Raw genomic sequence first — 23259 nt, forward strand, 5'->3', positions numbered from 1 at the left:
CGACGTAGCCCGTGATACCCCTCAAAAAATTTTCGGTAGTGTAATTTTTGTTTATGTATCCCTCAAAAAAAAATTTGGTATATTGTATATATAAGTATCCCTTCACTTATAAAAAGAAACAAGTTAATGGTTTGTTGGTTAAGGTGCTGGCTTATTGAAACAAAGGTCTCCGGTTCGATTCATGCTCCTTACATATCTTTGTTTACTTTTTGTTTTTTTCCCAGCTATTCTATCCCACATCGCTAAACACATGTAAAATCAATCATTTTTGTATATTATATAAACATGGTATCCTCATTCTTCATTTGATATCTACTTTGAGTCCCACGTCGATTCAAGTATCAAAATATACTTCAACTTCACGTTTATTTAACAAGACTTGAGGTTAGTTAAGAATTCAATTAAGGTTTGGGTTTAAAACCGAAACCAAACTGTGGAAACCCAAATACCCTAGAAAAAAATTTGGGTTACCTTAAAAAAAAAATTGGAGATACCCCTTTACTTTGATCCTGGCTCCTGATTGAATTGGATTTCATTCTATTTCTTTTTAAACAAAAATGTGATAGATTACAATTCTTTCAAACTCTTTAACAATAAAATCTATTATCACAATTTTAATCACAACCAAGGCAGTTTTCCTCACCTCAGTCGGTGGTCCTAATGATGAATCAATCATAGTATATTGTTCAACCTATAAAGAGTACAAAACACAAAAAATACTATCATTTGAAGGTGCCACCTGGAAATAAGCTGTAAATGCTACAGCCAACAATAGAAATCTGATCATTTTTCCTTCAAGGGCAATTACAATGGCAGTGCTATCACATGGTCAAATAATTCATTTTAGTTGCAACCTACAAAAAAATGAATGTTCATATGAAAAAGTTTAGAACGCATCACACTTGGTCATTTTGTTTAATACCATTGCCATTAGAATTTTATGTTAAGTCGAATGTCAAAGAGATTGGATAAATATTAAAGCATTATGAATAAATTAAAGATGAAGTAATGTAGTTACATTACTTTTTATCAGCAAGCACTGTCACCATTTGCCAAAATCAAATCCATTAACCTCATCTACGAAATTAAGCCAAACCTTTATCTACTCTTTGAAAAAGTAATTGTCCTTCAGTTCCCTCATTTGAAATGGTTAGTTCAGTCTAGAAAAAGAAACAGAAAAATATCTTATGTAAAAAAAAATAAACACTTTATCCGGTCAGAGATCTATATGCATGAGAAGCTTACAGTTATGTGAGCACAAACTCTATTATATAAATATTTACCATTATAACAGGTAATTGGATATTTTAATGCTAACTGTTTATATCAAAGAATACTTGTTGGTTGTGTCGTATCCTCCACCAAAAAACAAATCCATACCTGAAAAATAGCAAGCAAAAACACCAATGGCTTGTTCCAAATGCTAAAGGATAAGTCCCTGTAAATGGAAGGTTATTTCAGTAAATTCAACCAAATGAAAAGGCATTTGACTCGAAAGATTAAGGTTTAAAGTTTTTTATTAAAGAGATTACGCAAATGTGAGTTGGGTCAAGTTAGCCAACACTTGTGGAATTGGTCCTCTTAGATTGTTGTTATTTAGCCTCTTGGTATAGTTCAAACTCCAAAAGTTCAATAAACTAAAATCATCATAGGTGATTATTAAAAAAAAAGTAAAAAGCTAATTTTTCTACTTAAAAATATTGTAAGGTGTTAATATTAGTTAAATAAGGATGACGATTTTATCCTTGTAGGAGTTGATAAAAGTAAAAAAGAACAACAACTAAACTTGTTTCAAAGGAGACATATATTACCAGTTACAACAGCTGATGAAGAACCTCCAGAAGCAATATGGACAGCCAGCTTTCTCAGCAGCTAGAGACTCAATAAATGAGGGAACACTCTGATGTTGTCTAGATCCATGCCCCCCAACAGAGCACCCGACCAACATCTTTCAAATAAAAAAAACAATAAATCATATCAGTGGAAATATTGTTAAAACTGTTTGTTGGAATATAAGGGTAAAACGGTCATTAAAGTTAACAAAGGGGAAAAAAGTGTTACCAAAGGTGATTTTAGGGGCAAAATGGTCATGTTACATGAACTTCACACCACAGCGAAAAAAAAAATTACCACACTGCAACAAATAGCAATGTTCTTTTTACTTTTTACTTTCATTTATTCATGTATTGTAGCATCTTTGATTAAAAATTAAAAAAATTTTAAAAAAAATACCTGAAATCGCTTTTAATGCAATGGCAAGCACATTTGGCGCCTCCAACAATGGCAATTTCTTTTTGGCTTTCTCATAGGATTTACACCTGTAAGTTAAAAAGTTAATAAATAAATAAATAAATAAATAAATAAAAAGTTTTAAGGTAAGATTAGATACTTTTTTTCACCATCTAGTACTTCAGTGCATGTAAATTTATCCAGAGCTTCTTCAAGAGTTGCTATATCACCTTCAATTTCAACAGTGAGATCCATCATCCGCTCATGTCGCTCTGATTTTCCACCACATTTCATGCACTTTATCTACAATTCAAAAGCCACAGTAGCTTTAGAAATTAGAAGCTTCTTGTGTTTTAGATAAAGATGATTTGAAGTAGTTGATAAAAGACATTGTTACCTTAGATCTTAGATAACCACCAAATGTAAGTCCGGTTAGAGTTGTTTCTTCTTCTAAGGAGTTGGAAGATTTTGTTCCAGCTTCCTTAAGACAGGCGGATTGCAAAGTATCAATAGCATACCTGTAATAACATCACTTGATAACTGAGTCAACCGAGTCAACTCACTAAGAGACTATTACAACAATTTAAATGGCATAAATCATAAATGCAAAAGTATAAGTCACTTTACCTTAAAAATTCATGTGCATCTTCTTCTTTCCCATGGCCAAGATTGCTTCACCGGAAGACCTTCAATCGATCATCGTTTTTCAGAATTTCTGATAATCGATCTTTGCAAGTCGACGCTGATAGAAGCATGAAAGGGAAAGAGAAGTACAGGCACCGATTCAAAGTAAATCACATACCTCAACGCTTGTGGCTGCCTTTGACCCCATCATTCCTTCTTGCTCATCTAAGATTGCTAGGATTTACTTCAATCTCAATGTGAAATCTCTGTATATCCAACCCGAGAAAGCAGCAGACAATTTAGATTTTATTTGGGCTTATCAAGTAAGCGAAGAAACCAACCGCATCTTAATTATAATACGAAATCGGTGATGATGTTGAACAGGTAAGCAACAGACAAACCCTAGAAATTTAGAAAAAGGAAATCGAGTCGACATATGCGAAGAATATACCCGAGATTAGGTAAACCGATCGGGAAATCGGAGCAGATCTAATTGCTTCGTTCTCTCGTTTGTGTCCTTCAGACGACAAATTAGAAGGGTGGAGAGGGTGGTCTGGAGTTGCTTCAGACGGAAGCCGGTGGAGGATCAAACCAAGGTGGGGAGGGTGAGTAGTAGACGTAGAGAGATACAGAAGAAGGTATATGGACGGATGCTTATTGAGTCGGTGGACATTGAGTAGGTGGACACTAATCTCCTTTTCCACTGGCTTCTGTAACACGTGTATTTGTAGACACTTCCATATATCAACAAAAAATAAAAAAATAAAAAACAGTTAACAATGATCCAAAGGAAAACAAAAAACAAAAAAAAAAAATTCCCCACCAATGAGAAGCAAGTCCTGTTCATCAGGCACTTGTAAATTAGTATATATATATATATATATATATATATATATATATATATATATATATATATATATAATACATATAAACTAGAAATGAGGCCCGTGCATTGCACGGGTCGGATCTTTTTTATTAGTGTTTGGCCGGTCACGAAAGTATGATGCTATAATGTCATTCAAATACAATACAGCTGGATAGATCGAAGAGTATAATGTCCTAATGTAAGAAATGAAAGTATTCGGTGTGGTATCAGAATTTTTAACTTATTAGAAACTCCTTATAAATAGGGAAACCTAAATTAGTGCAACTCTCTTCTTCCTACAGCCTCTTCATAAACTACATCAAGTTTGTTTCTGACATGTTCCTAAGAAGAAGATGAACAAAAAAAACTTTAGTTTAGCAAACCTTCAATAGTGCAGTTGTTAAGGTACTGCAAAGTGAAAGTCATCCTCGAAATAATTAAAAAGAAAATTCATATACTGATTAAAAGTCTGAAGAATTTAAACATAAATTCATATATTGAAAGAGCAAGGTTACCTTTAAGAAACCCTAAAAATATGTGGTAGTGGCTGGAATTAAGGTTAAGACAAATAGTCTTCAATTACTGTACACAATGGCAACTCATGTCATCAGAAGCTATAACAAATCCTACATTCCAAATCGAAATGGATGAGAAATTGGTCAACTATGGTGTGGATCAACAACATATTCGACGTACAAACATGTAGACAGAGAGAGGAAGAGTGAGTCGATACCATGGGGAGAGTAAGCAAAGTAAGCTCTGTAAGTGCAGGTGTGATCGTCGCACCCTTTTAAACTCTGTCGGGAAGAAGCCCTATATTTCTCCTTCCTGCCATTCATCCTCTTGCAATCTGTAAGCAAAATCCAACACAAATTAAAACGATGCACTCAACCACGTTGAGATGTGGCCAGATTTCAATAAAAATTACACAAATGAATAAACCATTTGCACCGTTTTCAATGTTGGACAGTTGGACAGATATGATTGGTGGGTAAGATACAGATCTACAACCAATTAGGGTTTAAAAGCCATTAAGCTATCTGAGAAGATGGAGGGGGGACGATGAACACCTGGAAGGGAAACAGAGAAGATGAACGAGAATCAGAACGAAAACATTTGAAGAGCTGAACAGAACATAAAATTCAGATTGGGAAGTAGAAGCAATCGGCAAACATCCATGAAAGAAGAGATATAGAGAACTCGTCGGAGTCTTCTGTGGTAGAAGCGGACTCGCCGGCATCGGCTACAATACAATTATAAGACCAAAACCGTGAATGTTGCATAAATTGGTAAACAAAAAAGCACAACATTGTTGCATAAATGGTAAAAATGCAAACCATTGTTGCATAAATTGGGAAAAAATGAAACACTATTACATAAATAAACATTCGACCGGTCAAATTTTTTTAACTATAAAAATAGTATGCAGGGACAGTTTGGTCAAAAAATCTTAAAATCATTTTTTTAATTATAAAAACAATATGCAGGAGTTGCATCAGTTTAAAAAAAACTTGAGAAAATTAAAAGATTCCATTTAATGAATTTATATTAAAAAAAAAAGTGTAGATCAATTTTATTTAGACTACAAAATGGCAGCTTGACTTTGTGTATAACCAAATCAAACATCAATTGAGAGTCATTTTCCCTCCTTTTAACAAAATTAACATATATGGTCCCTGTATATTGAACAAAATGGGCAAATTGATAAAAATGGTGAAATGAATTCTTTGACCAAAAATTAAAAAAAATAAATTGTTTTCTGTTTAAATGGGTCAAATAACGGAAAAACAAAAAAAACTCCGATAAAATTACCAAATTGGAGAAAAAGGTCAAAATGGTCATTTTGACTAACAAATTAAAAAAATCAAACTTTATGTTTTAAACGTTTCATTTCAGTATTTTTTTTTTTCAACTTAAGTATGACAAATTATGAAACATTTTTTTTTTCTTAAGAATGACAAAGTTGATAAAAAAAAAGGTAAACTCATTCACTTAGTTGCTAATAGTAAACTTAAAAAAATGATATGTTTGCAATTTCATACATCCATATGATGAACATCAAATGCTTGATAGGAATGATGATTGAAAATTTGACTTGAGCCAAAGAAAAAAATAGATTTCAATCTGAGCTGCAGCAGTTGTCAATTGACCGAATTCTTTTGAACATATTTATAAATTCATGTAATGTTACTATAGAACAATGTCACAACAACTTTTTACCCCAATAGTTTCATACCAGAATTAAAAAAGAAACAAATAGACATAATTGATAATACCATTTGTATGTTAACAAAGCATAAATAATGTATTAAGAAAATTTTTAAAGAGCTGAAATTACCTTTACTTATGGGCACATCAGGGAGACCATACCAGAACTCTCTCTTTTCTCACTACGTTTCCCACATTGACCAGTAACTATAACCTAATTCAACATTAAAAAAACACCATTAAAAAAATTCTTTCATATTTTTCCAAAATTCTCACTGTACCTTCACCAAAGTTATCTCCTTGTTCCGCAGAACCTTCACCCCTCTCTTTAGTATGGTCACAGGCCTCTCCACATAATCCAGGCGCTCACCGACCTGAATGTCATCTAACGGTACTACCGCCTCCTGATCCATGACGCACTTTTGCAAGTGCGGATCGTGAAAGATGATGTGAAACCCAATTGAACCTTTTCATAAGGTCTATCCATCTTGCCACTTTGCCAACTAAACGAAATCCTGATGATCTAAAGTATCAGAAACCCAACTTCCCTTTTCCTGGAGTGAACCCTTTTTGTTGACATGATAATGCATCCTTCAACTCTCATAATATAATATATAATCAATCCACTAATGAATACGAACACTCATGCCTGGCCCAATCAGCCTCGGGCTGGAATACCAGGCGAGCCTACGACGGCTCCAATCACCCCTAGGATGGAATACCCTCGTATCCCTCACATGTTTGGCCCAATCAACCATCGGGTTGGAATACCAAACATACCTAATCAATTCCATTACCGTGCTGAACTTCTCAGGGTTTGTTGGCCTACCGCCTCAACCCTACCGCTCTCCTTGAGTCTTCGTGCCTACGAATTTCAGTCGGCCCGCACTGGGTATCTTGGCCTACCGCATAGAGCAGGATCGCCTCAACCCCATCCAAATGCCATAAATGATCAAGAAAAGATCTAACCCGGTTTCCAGAACCTAAATGACGGAATATTCTAATCTCAAACCTTCCCAAAACTGACGAATACCCATTCGAACCCACTCTCAGTCCCCAACTAGAGTATTACCCGATCCAAGAAGATGAAACCTCAGAGACACTCCGAACTGATGAGATCACCAAGATCCTTTGAACTCCGTCGGACCACTAATAACAACTTCCGATCTACCAAAATACACCGGAGTCCTCAGCCTACTCCATCAGCATGTTCGATACTTGGAACAGACCTATTGATTGCTATAGCATAGCATCTTACTCAATACGCGAACATAGATCTACAAACATATACAGAGTCTTCAGCATGACTGGACCGCCCTACCAGGCCTTCAATCTACCTGGACCACTCTCAGAACCTTCAGCATGTCTGGACCGTTCTCCGAGCCTTCGGTCTGACTGGTACGCCCCACTGGCCTTCAGTCTATCCGGACCGTTCTAAACTGATGAGCATCTCCCTGGACCACCCCTCTTGATGCTCTCTCCCATGCATCCTGTTCTCACCCACTTGGGGCTTCGAACTCCTGATCTACTCTGTGGACTATATCCCCAGCCTAACCCTAGGCCTCATGTCGATTGTCCACCCTCTCGGAAATCTGTGGTCTGTTCCCTGACCAGCGTGTCTACTACACACGCTAAATAACCCGCACCCCTGCTGAGTGTATTGTCGACCCCTGACAGCTAACAAAACCCTCAATCTATCAATCCAAAAACCCTCAGAGTCGAGCACACCCTCGAACGAATACTCGAACTGAACTCAAACCATGATCAAAACTCCAACCTGGTTCCCCGAATTCTGTTATGAACCACCGAGAAGACGTGATACACATGCTGGGGAGTTTTACCAAACTCCCAACTCACATAATCCTCCAACCAAACAACCACTTGGTTTGTCTTCCTTCCTGCCAACGATGCGAGACTTATCCCATTTTCAACACCGCTCCTGCTTCTGTATCCTGGGACGATTCTCCCCCACTTAGATTCGACTAAGTCTTCACAACACATGGACATTGAGGAAGTTCCCAACCCTTCTCACTTTCCCACAATCGATCCGATGACAACCAACTCTTTCCCAATTGATCACACACTTCTAATAACCAGATGAACACTTTTTGTATCCCAGTGCAACCGACAGTCACTAATGCTTGAATGGCCCCACCCTCATGTCCTGGAGCCCAAAAGATAAATGCTGCAAATAATACCTCAGCAACGAACCACTTCCCTTGGCGCTTTCATTCGTAAATCACTAACGGTTGCTGAAACCACTGAATCCTGACGATGATGGATAACCCTTATGTGGAACCCTATCCGCCGACTTCACACCTAATACCCCTTCCTAAAGGTGTTCCAAACAAGCTTCCCGCTCTCGGGCTCTAGAAATCATTCTCTTCAGGGTTCGCACCCTGACTCACTTACCAGCTCAACCGCCCACAGCTGAACTGCAGAAGCTGAAACAACCTCTGCCCTAAACCGGGCTACAAACTACTCCCATGACATAGTCTACAATCCTTGATACTAAATTCCTCAAACTCTCCTATGCTATATGGAAAATTCACAACATAAATATAATCAATAAGATACAGATAGAAACATACCCGCAGCTGCATCTAGCGCTGTCCTGTCCTCCTCTGCCGTAAGCTGGAAGGCACGTCCCTGAGCCCTCGGGGGATCTGCTCTACCCTGTCCCCCGCTAGTAATCCTCAATGTAGCCGGCGCTGGAGGCTGCACTGGTCTAGCAACAAGCTGCAGACAGGTGGTCTTCACATGACCAACCTGATGGCAGTGATAGCAAATCCTCACGTCCTGAACCGGGGCCACCTGGCGACAATCCCTCGCATAGTGCCCCTCCTTTCCGCACTTGCGGCACGCACCCCCGGTCCTACAAACTCCGGAATGACCCTTCCCACACTTCTCACAAGTGCGGCCGCTCTGTCCTCCAACCCTGGAATCAGCGGTCTTGGACCGCTTTGGCGCCGGCTGCGACTGCACCGGGGCCTGCCTCTGCTCTCGCAACTGCAACTCAATCTCTAACTCACGCCGCCTGGCGGCCTCCTGTAGCTCCAACAACGTATCACACCGATGGGTAGCAACGAACTGTCTAATGTCAGTCTTGAGCATGCTCAGATATCGCGTCATCTGGGCCTGCTCGGAAGCGAACTCCAGGCAAAACATCGCCCTCTCAGTGAACATGCGGGTGATCTTCGTCACCGACTCCGTATCCTGTCTCAACTCCAAAAACTCCTGAGCTAGCCGCTCACGCTCGACTCGTGGAATGTAGCGGGAGCGGAACATATCCCTGAACTGTTCCCATGTAACAGCAGCTCTCTACTCATCCGAATACAACCCAGTCATCAACCTCCACCAGTCCTTTGCCCCATACCTCAGTAGGTTCAGGGCACATCTGACCTTCTGGTCAGTAGGGAAGGAACATGTGACGAAGCACCCCTCCACGTCAGATAACCACCTCATAGTCTTGATGGGATCCTGAATCCCATCGAAAGTAGGGGGCTTCGTGTTGTCGAAGTCCCGATACTGAAAAGCCCGACTGGCTCCGACCCCTGCCGCTGCTATAGCTGCAGTAGCTGCCGCGGCAGCCGCCTCCGTGAGGGCTGCATAGCGCTCGTCAAAGTACTCGACCATGGCAGTCTTGATAGACCCAAACATCTCCGGCAACTAAGCCCGGAACATAGCAGCAACCTCATCATGTAGGATCTCCCGGATCCTGTCATCCATTTCGTCTGGCCTCATCTGGCCGATAGTCTCGGGCGCTGCCGGCGCCTCCTGTCCACCCTCTCCTGATCCTGACCCGGATCCAGCCACGAATCGTCGTGTGACCACCATACTGAAAACATACCCAAAGGATATTAGATACTCCTCCTAACAATCCGGGAACCAACTCCCAACCAAAACCCTAGGGGTTGTGACTTCCTTGTTACGCGTATGGGTCCTGTGCTTTCAGTAGTACGGGCCCATACTACCTTCCACATCTACCCATATTTGTCCCAAGTATCATCACAACGCCCTAACAAAACACAAAAATATAGCGAGCGCTCAATCCTCACTCCTAGAGGAAATACTAAATAGCTCATAACTGGCCTCCCGGCCCCTCACTACCCACCCATCCATGAAACTTCCACCAACCCTGCAGCACTAGTGTATGCTAGCCATACATAATGCTGGACCCTATAGACTTTCGAATATCTGATCCTACCCTAAGCCCCCAATCATACAAGAACATAACATAAGGCTAAACCAAACATTCTCAGGCTATAAGATCTTAATTATGTACCGCCGTAATGCATACATTAAGTAACTACAGTAATGATGTCAATTTCATATAGAGGAAACCCTAGGCTAGCAGGCATCATGTAATCAGGCAATTCTATCATGCAATTCCTGAAGATCCCTAGCCTAGTACTAGCATGCTGTTCTAACATATTACAATATCAAATAACCGTATGGTATTCTGGGGTCTACTTACTGGCTCCGACTGATCGTACACTTTACATCCTCCTTTACATATTTTGAAAACCATTTTAAAAATTGTTTTAAAATCCTTTCATTGAGACTGGATTCACACGAATATTCCTCCAATTCACTCAAACCAAGGCTCTGATACCAACTTGTAACATCCATAAAATTCATGCCAAATTTAAACTTTCAAAAACATTTAGAATACCAATAGTTATTACAAAAAGGTTTCCAAAACAGTTTCATATCAGAGTTCCCAGAAATCATAATCATAAATCGAAGAAAGTGTACGGTCACGCCTTCGCCTTCCTGCGGTCAGCCGCTGTACCTGAAACAATAATTGATAAATGTAAGCTCGAAGGCTTAGTGAGTTACCCCCAAAATACCAACCTCATATAACCATAATCATATCATATCAACAAATACAGAACATCCATGCATCTCGAGTCTACAGAGTGACTGGTCCGCCCGCACCGGGCCTTCAGTCCGCCTGGTCCACTCCCTGAGTCTACAGTCTGACTGGACCGCCCGCACCGGGCCTTCAGTCTATCTGGTCCACTCTCCGAGCCTCGGCACGTCTGGTCTGCCCTCTCGGGGCCTTCAGCCTATCCGGACCGCTTGCCGGGCCTTCGGCCTGACTATGTGCCCTCCCGGGTCTGCAGTCTATCCGATCCGCCCTAGGTATGTTGGCCTATAGCACGAAGCAGGACCCGCCTCAACCCAACCCCCAATCAAAACAACCATGAGCACATATAACAGATAATCACATAACAGTCTATAAACAACCAACTGATCTAACAGATCATATAGCATAGCAACATCCTATAACCAGGATACCGACCTAACCGGTCACTAACATAATACCGTCCTAACTACCAGGACGCAAATCTAACAAATCAATAAGCATATCATGCAAATACCCGGATACGAATCCGATAAAGGGCCGGCCTTGGTGTCGTAGACCCTGTTGATATAGTGAGGATAACTCACCTTGCAATGCCGGACTGAACCACGAAAACACGCTCCCGAAACACTGCCCTAAACTCCAACACCTATAACCATCAATGATCCAATCATAAACACCCATAAGTTCCCAACCTTTCAAGGTACCCATAAGCCAACTAATCACACCCTGGTCAAAGTCAAAGTCATCAGTCAAGGTCAACAGTCCATGTTGACCCTAACTCGCCGAGTACCCTCGGCTACTCGCCGAGTTCCTTGAAGTACTTGCCCACTCGCCGAGTCACCGGAGTGACTCGTCGAGTTCCTTCGGTTTACGATCGAAACCCTAAGGCCACTCGTCGAGTTTCCTTCTTGCAACTCGACGGTTACACACGCATTCATAAATTAGGGAAACCTCAACCGACTCGCCGAGTTGTTCATACAACTCGTCGAGTCCACGACAATCTTCATCAGACTCGTCGAGTTGTTCATCCAACTCGTCGGGTCCAGGCTCATCTTCATGAGACTCGCCGAGTTCCTTCAGTCCTTAAGCCATACAGACTCTTTTAAGCCATGCAGTGGCTCCAAATTACAGATCCAAGCTTCTAAGGCATGCTTTTCACGTAAAGTTGCAAACTTTACGTGCATGCATAGCTACAAAGGCTCTTAATGTCAAATCCAAGCTCACAATGGGGGTTTCATACTCAAAGAGGCTTCATACATGACCAAATTCGGAGCTTTATGACTCTAGATCTCAATCAAACCATAAAAACCCTAAATCTCAACCAAAAGAGGTCTAGAAGGAAAATGAAGTAAAGGTGACGACTTGATACCTCCAAATGATGCTATCTGAGGTAGATTTCTGATTTCCCACACTTCCTTGGCCCTAGCCTTTTGTCCTCCAAGCTCTTCGTCTCAAAAGATCTCCTCTCCAAAGCTTTAGACACACAAGAATGAAGCACCACACGAATTAGGGTTTTCTGAGCTCTCAAGGACTGCAAAGAGGCCAAAGGAGGCTTATGCTTCTTTAAATAGGGTGCAAAACCCCGGGATTTAGGGTTTCATCTGCCAGCTCCTACTCGTCGAGTCCCTTTATGGACTCGCCGAGTAGGTCACTTAAACTCGCGGACCAGCCCGCTGCTACTCGGCGAGTCAGGCCACCAACTCGTGAGTAGACCTTGAAACCATGAGAATTTATAACTATAAATGGATACTCGGGAATCGGGGAGTTACATTCCTAAAATATCCAAAAATCATATCATAATAAACAACTATGGGTTGTCAGCAACCCTGGGGTTATCAGCAATCCCAGTGGGCTAAGCATACCTTGTGGATTAACAACAAATTTCAGGGGTTATCAGCAACCCAAGGGTCTATCAACAATCCCAAAGTATCAACAATTCAATTAAGATAAAACAACAATCAGCAATAAAGACCCAGTTGGTCACAGACATAAATACCACATAACGTAAAGTAGTGAGAAGACTCACCTTACGAATAATAGCTAGAAATACGACAGCTCTCACACACATGGTAGACAAGAGCAACGAGACACCTTAGAACTCTGGTTTTACCCAAAAAGTCAACCATGGTCAAAAGTCAACAGTCAAGGTCAATTTAATAGGCCCCCACGCCGTGCCCACTTATGGCTACATCGTGGCCACTCCAAGACAAAAACAGTCAGCAATTGGTCAACTCCCACATCGTGGAAATTGTCCAGCAAGATGGTTGCAGAAACACTAGTCGCCATTTCATAGCAATAAGTGGCCATGTCGTGACATTGGTCATTAATGGCTTAATGGATTGAGTTGTTATGCCACAACCCCATCAGCTCAAACTTCCAAAATTGGACCCCCTCATGGTCTTGATGGATAAAGTTTCTAATTTTATCCAGTAAGACCTCTTATTAAGAAAAGATCTCAACCTGTAAGATGCTAATGACAGCACCAAGCCATGGGTTCACTCAAAAGGCCATGCAAGCCAACTTTCCAACCAACCCCAAGGTCTAGAAGTTAACCATTGCAATAAAAGGTTCCGGAGTTCACTCCAACTCCATGAATAAGATTATTTATGATAAAAACTCATGGAATTGACCTAGAACTAGATCTAGAGAATCAATGGTAAAGGTAAAAACTTTATACCTTCAATGATATAGAGATGAGGTGTAGATGATGGATCTAAGTTGGAACTACTCTTTCAAGCAACACCCAAAAGCTCCTTCTTCCTTCAACCTTCACAAAGATGGGTTTTAAGCACTCAAACACACAAAGAGGATATGGTTTTGGATGGGATTCTGTCTCAAGGGGGTGGAGGTTTCCAATGAGGCAACCTTAGGAGTTAGTGCCCCTTAAATAGGGCATAGGCCCAAAACAGCTGCCACGTCGTGGCTAATCATGGATGCACTTTTTCATTAAACTAAGTGTCATGTCGTGGCACTCCAATGAGGCGTTGTGGCCAAGCCAATAAAATACAACAATAATTAATTTAAGACCTGTAATTAATACATGGAACAAGGATGTTACAAGAGCGAATGCTTTCAAAATGGATTGTATAGATTTGAGTTTAATAAAGGGGTCTTTAATGTTTTTATAATTCTTGTTTAAAAACATATTATATCATGGTTATTTCATGCATCCAATAAATTAGGTTTATTTAAAATCACATTTTAACAATGTTCATTTATAGAAATCCAAATTTTATATTATCAACGTGACCAAATTTTAATTTAATAACTAGTATTAAGTTTGGACGTTGAGCGCTAAAGAACATTTATAAACCTTTTAATAAAACTTCTTTTTAGAAAATAAGGATTGGAGTTTGATAAGTTTCTAAAATCTCAATTTTAAACTTACATAATTATGATCAATGAAATTTGTCGTTAGCTAGCGTTAGCTAGTTTTAAACAATAAAGTTTGTTTAATTTTTAAAAACTTTTTATCATCTTATATTAAATTCTTATATTAAATGATAAATTTCATTAAAACCAACTCCTTTTGATGTTATTTATGTTCAAAATATTTTATACATGTGAAATATAATTTATCGATAATAACACAACATCAACATAAATTTAAACAACATAATGATGCAAAATATATGTGCATAAACCAATCATTTAGTGATATTTTATGACTTTGATATCCTCCACTACACTAAAATGACTTTGATATCCTCCATGTATTTATTTTCTCTTTTTCTTTTATTTTTTAAAATCTAATAGTTATTTATATACTTAAACAATTTAAAAATCTAATAGTTATTTATATACTTAAACAACATCAACATAAATTTAAACAACATAATGATGAAAAACATATATGTATAAACCAACCATTTAGTGATATTTTATGACTTTGATAGCCTCTACTACACTAAAATGACTTTGATATCCTCCATGTATTTATTTTCTCTTTTTCTTTTATTTTTTAAAATCTAATAGTTATTTATATACTTAAACAATTTAAAAATAAGATCCCCCCCCCCCTCTCTGCTTTGATGATCGTTCTCACCCAACCAAGCATAACAAAAACACACATACACACACTAAAATCTGCAATTGAGCTGCTCATTCTTCATCTAACCCCCTTCATTTTTCCATTATTATCCCTTCATAAAGATTGAACAAACACACAAACACTTCCCATTAACATGTTCGTCCTCCTAACTTGCGTATATTCCTATAATCACACCCGTACTCTTCACAACTTGAAATAAACTGAACTCTTTTCCTTAGCCCTTAGGTCTATATATTTTGGGGTTTTAGATGGGTTGGTATCTTTAGAAAACAACAAAAAAAACTCTGATTTCTAACCGACCTCTGTTTCTTAAACAATTTGGGAGTATCAATACAGGAGGAAAAATAAAAGACACATCCATGGCAAGCTCAAGCTACAACTTCAGCTCATCAGTCTCTAATCAGGAAACCTTCGAAATATAATAAATCAAAGAAATTAATAAAGAAAAGACAGAATTATCCTTTTCTGAACTCTGGAAACTGGACAAGTCCGTTGACACATACATACACACACATGGATTCTAGTGTGACTATGGAACTTCATCTCTGTTCAAAAACTAATGAAGATGAAACCTTCATCCATGTTCAAAACCATTACAAAACCACAACTAAATCAATACCAAGACCCCTTAATTCTATGAAATCAAACCCAATGAACTTAAATCACCAAATTGAACCCTTGACCTTCAACATCGAATCAATAAATCAAAGCTCTCCATCCCGAAATTGAACCATTGGACGTCTATGGTTGCATCATGATTAAGGGGTGAGGCGGTAAGCTTCTCAGATTCAGTAGTATACATGGATTTGCTCCAACAACTCATTGGAAAGTACATCAATTAGAGACTAGACAGTGAGCTTCTCAGGCGAGTGAAGGAGAAAAGGGGTGAGTAAAGAGTAGGTGATGGCGAGGGTGAAAAAGAAGAAGAAGGAACGAAAGACTTGGGTAGATCGTGAAGGAAGAAGATGGAGGAATGTGGCCCGTGGCTGACACACGACGAGAGAAAAGGCACGAGAGGGTTAGGAAAAGACGAGAGAGATATATATATATATATATATATATATATATATATATATATATATATATAGAGAGAGAGAGAGAGAGAGAGAGACCTCTTATTTTTTTATTATTAAAAATAAATAATTAATTATTAGATTTTAAAAAATAAGAGAAAAAGAAAAAATAAATACCTGAAGGACATTAAAGTCATTTCAGTTACTAAATGACAAAATCCGCAACGAAACTAAGTTAAAAGGAACATAAAACAAAAAAATATCTAGATTTAGACTTCACCTCAAAAAAATATATATACACGACACGAACTATTTTTGCAGTTTTGTCTAATTGAAAATACCTCAATCACGAATTTTGCAACATTGTATGAGTGTATAAAGGCATGTACTTTTGGGCCACTGATTTTTATATCGGTCTTTGAACGTCCCGCCATCGGCAACACAACTCTATCCACTTTCTATCGCCTTCACTGAACAAATTGCCGTCCTTTTTCAATCAACACTTCTAACAGCTTTTCCATGATGCGTAATTTTCATACGTTTCCATCTCATAATCCTGATAATTCGCTCTTAAAGCTTCACCCATTTTGCGTATCTGGATTCGGATTCAATAGCTTTTGCGAATGGAAGAAAAGGGGCAGTAATTTGCTTCCAAATCGAGCTGTGGAGAGCGATTCAGAGTTCGAATTCGACCCAGATAAGGCCCGAGAAGCCCTCCGAAACCTTGACCTACAGCTTGATCTTATCTCTCAGAAACAAACAAACCCTGTTCCTAAAATCAAAGGTAATTAATCAATTGTTTATCTTCCCTTTATCTCATTCTCTTGCTTGTAGATAATCATCGCCATGGGCGAATGGTGCTTTTCATATTAATTGGAAAATTATAGTTTTCTATGGAAGAATTATTATGTATCAGGCAAATATGGAAGAATTATATGAAATTATGCGAACCCACAAGGCTACTAATTATAGAATGTCAACATTGAAGGTTAAATTGCATTCTGATTGAGTTCTTAATCTATTCAAAATTATTACAGCTTCGAATCCGAGTCCATATGGTACAACAGTTGAAGCAACAAAAGATCTTCAAGACACAGGATCGTTTCTACCATATGCAGCTTTTGGGCTTCTTATCTTCTCCATATTTTATAACATACTGTTTATAAATGTAATAAAACCATCAGTAGATGGACCACAAGGTGAAGTATCTCCTGCTGGATTATCCATTATGAAACAAATCTTGAAAGCCGAGTTATTGCCTTCAATTCAGCTTTCACCTTCGCCAGAGGTATCTGTTCAACAATGAACTTATGCTTTTCTTAAGGTTAAAAAGTTATAGGTTTTCATGAATGTAATATAGGTACACTATAGAAATATTCTGGCATTCATGATTTATGATTATGTATTGAATTTATAGATTATAATGAAATCAAATATGGAAATTGAAAGATGACCCATAAAGTGTGTTTCTATATGTTTTACTCATAATAGAAACTTATTTACATTCTTACTATTAATAACAACATATAACTTGAAACTTGTATGATGTTTATAAGTTTCATGTTACATATTGCTATTATTGTTAAAGAGATATAAGTATCTTGCTATTATGAGTAAGGAATTTTTAAGCATGTTATTATTTTGTGTAAAGATATGCAAGTAAGTTGATGTTAGGTAAAATAAATAAAGTACAATTTACAAGTTTCAGGTTATATGTTGTTTTTATGTGGCTATTATTAGTAAAAGAATGTAAGTACATTGATATTATGTGTACAAATTAAAGTATATTTCTTATATTTGTAAAATAAGGAAAGCATGTTGCTATTTCCTTCAATTTCCTCACTTGTTTACAGTTGAATGTAGAAAGAATTACCTAATAAAGAAAGTCAGGAAAAGAGGTTTTCCATGTTAAGTTCTAATTTAGTAATTTTAACAATTTTTCCCTCGTGTCTTTAAAACTTCCAATTCATGAAATGTGCCTTCGTTTTGTCAAAAAAAATTACAATTTTGGCCTCATGTCAATAGTTTATCCTGACAATCCTTAATAGGGGAAAAGAAAAAAAGAAACAGAGCATTACAATCCTAATTACATCAATCAAATACACCATAAAACATCCCAAAAGAGACCATAACAAGAAATTTTTATTTGACAAGAATATTACAATAGAATGTTAAAAAGAATCTCACAAATCGAGCGCAAACATACGCGACAAATTATAAGAAAATTTCCGAGAAAATATTATGATTGTATTACAACCTAGCAGTTTTCGATACTAGGAGGAGGAGTAACGAACAAAAGGGTAATATAGTCTTTTAGGGTTTTCCCGGGAAAGGTGAACCCATCATCGAATTTGTATACCACATCTATCATTCTTGCAAGATTCAAAATAGGAGTTAGTAGAGCCACCGAGACCTCTGTAGGCTTTAGACATCCTTCGTTTATATCTTTCCATGCGTTTTCAATCATCTTCATGAGCTCTAGAATTGCCACTTCTTCGGATACATTGTATTCCTTTATATAAGCATCAACACCCGTAGCCGATTGTCCTCGTTTCCTCTCAAACTACATTTACAATTTGCAACGTTAGAAGACATGAAGTTATGATCGTGAAACTGTTTCTTTTTTACATAATGGACTTAATAGGGACATGACTTAATCTAGTAAGTTATATATGTGTCTTTCGCTTTTACTCGATTTAGGTAAGAACGACTTAATACAGAAAGACATGACAATGGTGAAATTGTATATACGAGTGTTTGTTGTTGCTTGATTTCAAAAGAAAGATTTAATAGAGATACTTGAGACTTTCTCCATCAAGTCCTATTTTTTTTCACAAATTTCCCCAAATTTAATTTTTAGAACATAATATATTTAGATATGAGGAATAAAAAGATATTGAGCTCTTGGTTTGTACCTGAAAAGTCATCACATCGTCTTGGAGCCTTGAAATCAACTCGGAAGCTTTCAAAATTTTCGGATGTGTTTCATACCAAGCAAGAGCCTCTTCATCTGCAATTGCACCCATTCCCACCAATGCGGATTTTGAAATAACATTGTAAGCCGAAGTAATCAAACCATTCTTCATATACTCGGGAAATGTCGCCACATAGCCATTGTGTAGCCACTCCGCCTCTTCAAGATACCCTCTTGCAATTTCTTGAAACTGGTTTCATAACAAAAAATTAACGAATATTAGTATCGTTTATAAATGTTACATTTATGTTCAATTACTAAAGATGAAAGAAATCATGGAATCATACTGCTTGTTTTGAAGCGTGGACACTGAATGCTCTTCCGTCCTTAGAGTATTCTTTCTCGAGATCATCGTACTCATTGAGGAGAATTCTGTAGAACAGTTTGATATATTCGGGAAGCTGATCAATAGCACTAATTTCCCACCTACATGACAAAATTATGTTAAAATGAATTCATATGTAATTAAAAAGGATTCAACACCCACTCAACTAGCATACACAAGACTGTCCTATAAACATCATGCAAGATGTAAATCAGGTATACAACAGTCTATTATATAACTGACATAAGAGTCATGTGCTCAAAAAGAAGCCCAATCCACATCGGGATTGAAATTCACATTGTGGCTTCTAAAAGCAACCAATTGTGCTATGGCATTGGGGCAAAATGATTTTGCTTGATGGATTGAAGATAAAACTTGAGGTTTTATTGCATATAAAATACCTATTAATCGCATCCGTGATCGATCGGATCTCGTCAATTGTAGCATATGCATCATATGTGTCATCTAAAACCACCAAGAACAATGTGATTTTTGTGGCTATGATACGCGCCCGAGAGTAGTAAGGCTCAAAATATAACCCCAAAATCCACAAGTATATCTCCGGTACTCTATCTCTTATGTAAGGGACAGATGTCTGAAACTCCATATCTTTCCACCACCTAAAACACAAAACAAACATATTCATCAACTTTGAAACAAAGTAATTTGCCAAACTTATAGTTCTAAATGAGAACTTACTGTGAAACCATACGGAGTTCTTCTTTTTGTTGTAGTTGCAAATAGTTAAAGTGGACTTTAGCTAGCTTTACAACCGACTCATGGCTTGAAAAATCTTCTTCATGTGTGTTAAAATATAGTCGTGCCTCTACCATTGGCATCCCGGTGTGAAAGGGTCTCTTTAAGACTTGATTAACTTGTCGTGCAAGATCTCCCTCAAGTGTGCTTACGATTGTTTTAAGTTGAGCTTCAGTGAATGCCAAAGCTTCATCTAAGAGATTTTCGCCATGTAGCCTCAAGTGTGCTGATTCGTATAAACTCAACATACCCTTCACGTCTTTCGTGACATCATCCGTGAATGTACCCGTGTTGTTGTCTTTGAACTTTTTGAATACGTCTGCATAAGTCATGTAACTAGTTGTTAGACTAGGCTAGACTAAAGTAAAGTAGAGTGGTTGAGATTTGTCAAATTTTTTAGGAGTTATTTTCAATGAAGGTAAAGAAGGTTTTTATGTCTTTTCATAAACAAACTAGATCGAGTCACGATCGCATGTTTTTCACATTTTTGGGTGTCCAGACAAGATATTATAGCTTTTTGTCTCATATGATGATGTGATTTTAGACTCATAGCAATTTTATCAAATAGATTATACGACTATATAAAAAAAAGTTTGGTCAACTTTAACACTACTAAGACTACATGTTACCCAACTCTAATAAAAAAACTGAATTTCATAAATAAAAATCAATGTATTATGGGTTTTGGGTTCCTTATGATGAGGATTAAATAAATAATAAACTTAAACTACAATTCCAATAAAGGAAAACCGAAAGTAATTATTAATAATTTTGCATACAAATTTAAAAATTTAGAATTTTAAACATTCAATGATTAAAAAATTAAAAATAAATATTGTCTCGATAAAGTTATAGCAAATTGAACTTCTAAGAACTTTCTAAAAGTTAAGATAATAAACATTTTGCAACTTTTTCCATCATAAAAAGTTAAGTTAAACAGAGTCTAACATGTCTTTCAAGTTTCTTTGAAGGCAAAAAATTGACTTACCAGAAGATAGTTTATAACCATGGTGTCTGAATACTTGAAATTGTACTGAAATAGTGTACAAATCAACTTGTTCATAATACTGTAAGTCAATTTTCTTGAAGATTTCATTAAGTTCTGCATCGATCTCTTCTGGATAAAGATACGATAAACCAAGACGATGCACAGAGTAGATTAACTTTAGTTTTGCGGTTGCATCCATTGTGGTGTCTATTATTAAACTCCTCACTGCTTCTTTGGGGCCCTCGAGTGCGTTTGCATAAGCTTCCAATTCCTGTGGCCACAATAATACATTTCAGATGAATCAAAACAATGTTGATTTTTTTTGGGGTGAGCATGATAGGGTTTTGTTTGGTTATTGTGTAAAACAGAACTGAAAAGATTAAGTTTCTAGACGAAAAAAAAGTAACATTTTTTTTTGTTTTTTGTTTTTTCTGGGATTGAGTTTTCAGTTTTTGGGTCCAACCATATCGGTTTTTGACTTTTTATAGAGCAATAAAAATAGCTATACTATATATGAACTTGTTGAAGTCAAAATCTATGAAAACATGCATTAGATACTTATTGTATTTCACATATATAATACTTAAAACCACATTACCATAAATAATTTGTAAGTAAGAAATTTATATGTTATAAAAATGGAGCTAATTAGAGTGTAAAGTAAACCACATTACCCTAAATAATTTGTAAGTAAGAAATTTATATATGTCATAGAAAAGGTAGTATTATGCTATAATTCAGGTTGGTTTAGACCAAAAAAACCATGCCAACCCATAAATTTGATTTTTATAAAAAAAGAATCAAAACAATAATTTTTTCACGTTGGTCCAGTTTTTTTATTTTTTTTATTTATATTCGGTTTGGATTCAATTTCGGTTTTCGTGCACAATTGTACCACCCATTATTGTTTGGTTGAGTCTTCCTAATCCATTTTTGAAATAACAAAACTACTCATTTACAGTATGAAATAATCAAGTGTCAAACTTTTGATCTTGTACACATTGCTAGCTTAAATGAATACATCTTTTATAAGTTATGTGAAGTACTAAGAAGTGAATGATACATGAAAACTTATACAATAGTTCTTAGTTTTCTAAACGTAAAAAATGATATTCTTATACCTATAATGAATAAATATGTGAATCAATTAATAAAATGATGGAAATGTATTGTATCTTTTATATGATACAATTAGTAGTAAAGAGTGTATTAGAATTGAAATCTTACGTTGTTATCAAGTGAGAATGAAATGAAACGATCAGCCCAGATGGAAGGTGGGAAGTTGGCCAGAGGGCGAACAGGTTCTTGAGTCGGTTGGACTGTCAATGGTCTGGGGCTGGTTAAGCCCCGAGGACTAGTAAGACTCCTAGGGCTAAGAATTGGCTCCCGACCATTGCTACTGTTGTTTCTAACGAGAGCCATTTTCAGATTGGATTCTTAATGGAAATGATGATTGAAATTAGGATGTTGAAGATGGAATTGCTTTGATTGTTATTATATAGAGTGATTGAGCAGCTCAGTTTGATTAATTTATTGGTTGAATATTTGTTGGGTAGCGTTGAATTCCAACTTAGTAGACTGTCTACTTAGTACTGCTCGAATATTATATTACTAAATATGCCAGCCGCCTTTACCATGTATTGGAAACATGGGTCTTGAGTCTTTGTATGTCTTGTGGAAATGAATTTGGTGACAAAAAAATAATGGGGCCACGGGCCCACCAGAGAAATGATGGCTGCAATGCACCCCTTGTATTTTTTTAGTTTATGATTTCCATCGTTTGGCTTTTATATGCATTTTTATATTTTATATACTAACTTCTTATATTGAAAAAAGATAGATAACTTATATTATCAATAAAATCCTATAAATAATTTTAAAATAACATCGATGTTGAATATTGTTGGATATTATTTTATATTTAGTTTTACCAATAAAAAATGGGTGGTGTTAAAAAAAACCCAAATGGGGTTTTTACTATCTTCTTTTCAGCACCATGTACTTTTTTTACTTTTCCTCTTCTTTTATATATATATATATATATATATATATATATATATATATATATATATATATATATATATATTAAAATGTTAAAATTTATTTCCAAAATTATTAAATACAAAAAGAAAAAATAGCTTTTATTTAAAAGGTTTGAAGAAAATCCAACCAATGTAAGAAATTATGTCTATATTTTTAATAATTATCAAATTATCTCTATTATTTTAACCTTTTCTATTATATCATTAACTTTTTATTTTGTTCCAAACAAAAAGATAGCAGTAAAAAATCTTTAAAAGATTAAAAGAAAAAGAGAACAAAAAAAAATAGAAACACAAATAATTTAATGAGA

General features: G+C 36.8%; 2 protein-coding genes and 2 long non-coding RNA genes across 10 annotated transcripts; 1 reads left to right on the forward strand and 3 right to left on the reverse strand.

Moving 5' to 3' along the window:
* Nucleotides 1-573: 573 nt before the first annotated feature.
* LOC145159257 (uncharacterized) lies at nt 574-3561 on the reverse strand. Of its 6 annotated transcripts, XR_013737579.1 has the most exons (11): nt 3305-3561; nt 3032-3119; nt 2857-2915; nt 2627-2747; nt 2390-2532; nt 2233-2318; nt 2062-2134; nt 1812-1948; nt 1381-1438; nt 1024-1160; nt 574-854 (listed from the first exon to the last, which is right to left on the reverse strand). It is a non-coding gene; the product is annotated as an uncharacterized LOC145159257 (long non-coding RNA). The 6 variants fall into 6 exon arrangements; XR_013737584.1 differs by having other exon boundaries at nt 574-691; nt 1097-1160; nt 2857-3119; XR_013737583.1 differs by having other exon boundaries at nt 1097-1160; nt 2857-3119.
* A 342-nt stretch (nt 3562-3903) lies between these two features.
* On the reverse strand, nt 3904-6145 carry LOC145156431 (uncharacterized). 2 transcript variants are annotated; one of them, XR_013736699.1, is made up of 5 exons: nt 6057-6145; nt 4670-4788; nt 4452-4568; nt 4234-4344; nt 3904-4060 (listed from the first exon to the last, which is right to left on the reverse strand). It is a non-coding gene; the product is annotated as an uncharacterized LOC145156431 (long non-coding RNA). The 2 variants fall into 2 exon arrangements; XR_013736698.1 differs by having other exon boundaries at nt 4670-4961.
* Nucleotides 6146-16288: 10143 nt separating this feature from the next.
* LOC145156432 (uncharacterized) lies at nt 16289-17324 on the forward strand. Its single transcript, XM_079075811.1, has 2 exons — nt 16289-16647; nt 16901-17324. Exons 1-2 carry the CDS (start codon nt 16383-16385, stop codon nt 17167-17169), a joined length of 534 nt encoding a protein of 177 aa, XP_078931937.1. The 5' UTR covers nt 16289-16382; the 3' UTR covers nt 17170-17324.
* Nucleotides 17325-17987: 663 nt separating this feature from the next.
* LOC145159258 (germacrene A synthase long form) lies at nt 17988-22387 on the reverse strand. Its single transcript, XM_079078197.1, has 7 exons — nt 22134-22387; nt 20907-21177; nt 19862-20237; nt 19564-19782; nt 19125-19263; nt 18779-19027; nt 17988-18426 (listed from the first exon to the last, which is right to left on the reverse strand). The coding sequence occupies exons 1-7, from the start codon at nt 22326-22328 to the stop codon at nt 18121-18123; spliced, it is 1755 nt and encodes a 584-aa protein (XP_078934323.1). The 5' UTR covers nt 22329-22387; the 3' UTR covers nt 17988-18120.
* Between the last annotated feature and the right edge of the window lie 872 nt (nt 22388-23259).

Source organism: Lactuca virosa, chromosome 2, assembly GCF_052849685.1.
Source record: "Lactuca virosa cultivar CGN04683 chromosome 2, Lactuca_virosa_CGN04683_v6, whole genome shotgun sequence".
NCBI lineage: Eukaryota > Viridiplantae > Streptophyta > Magnoliopsida > Asterales > Asteraceae > Lactuca > Lactuca virosa.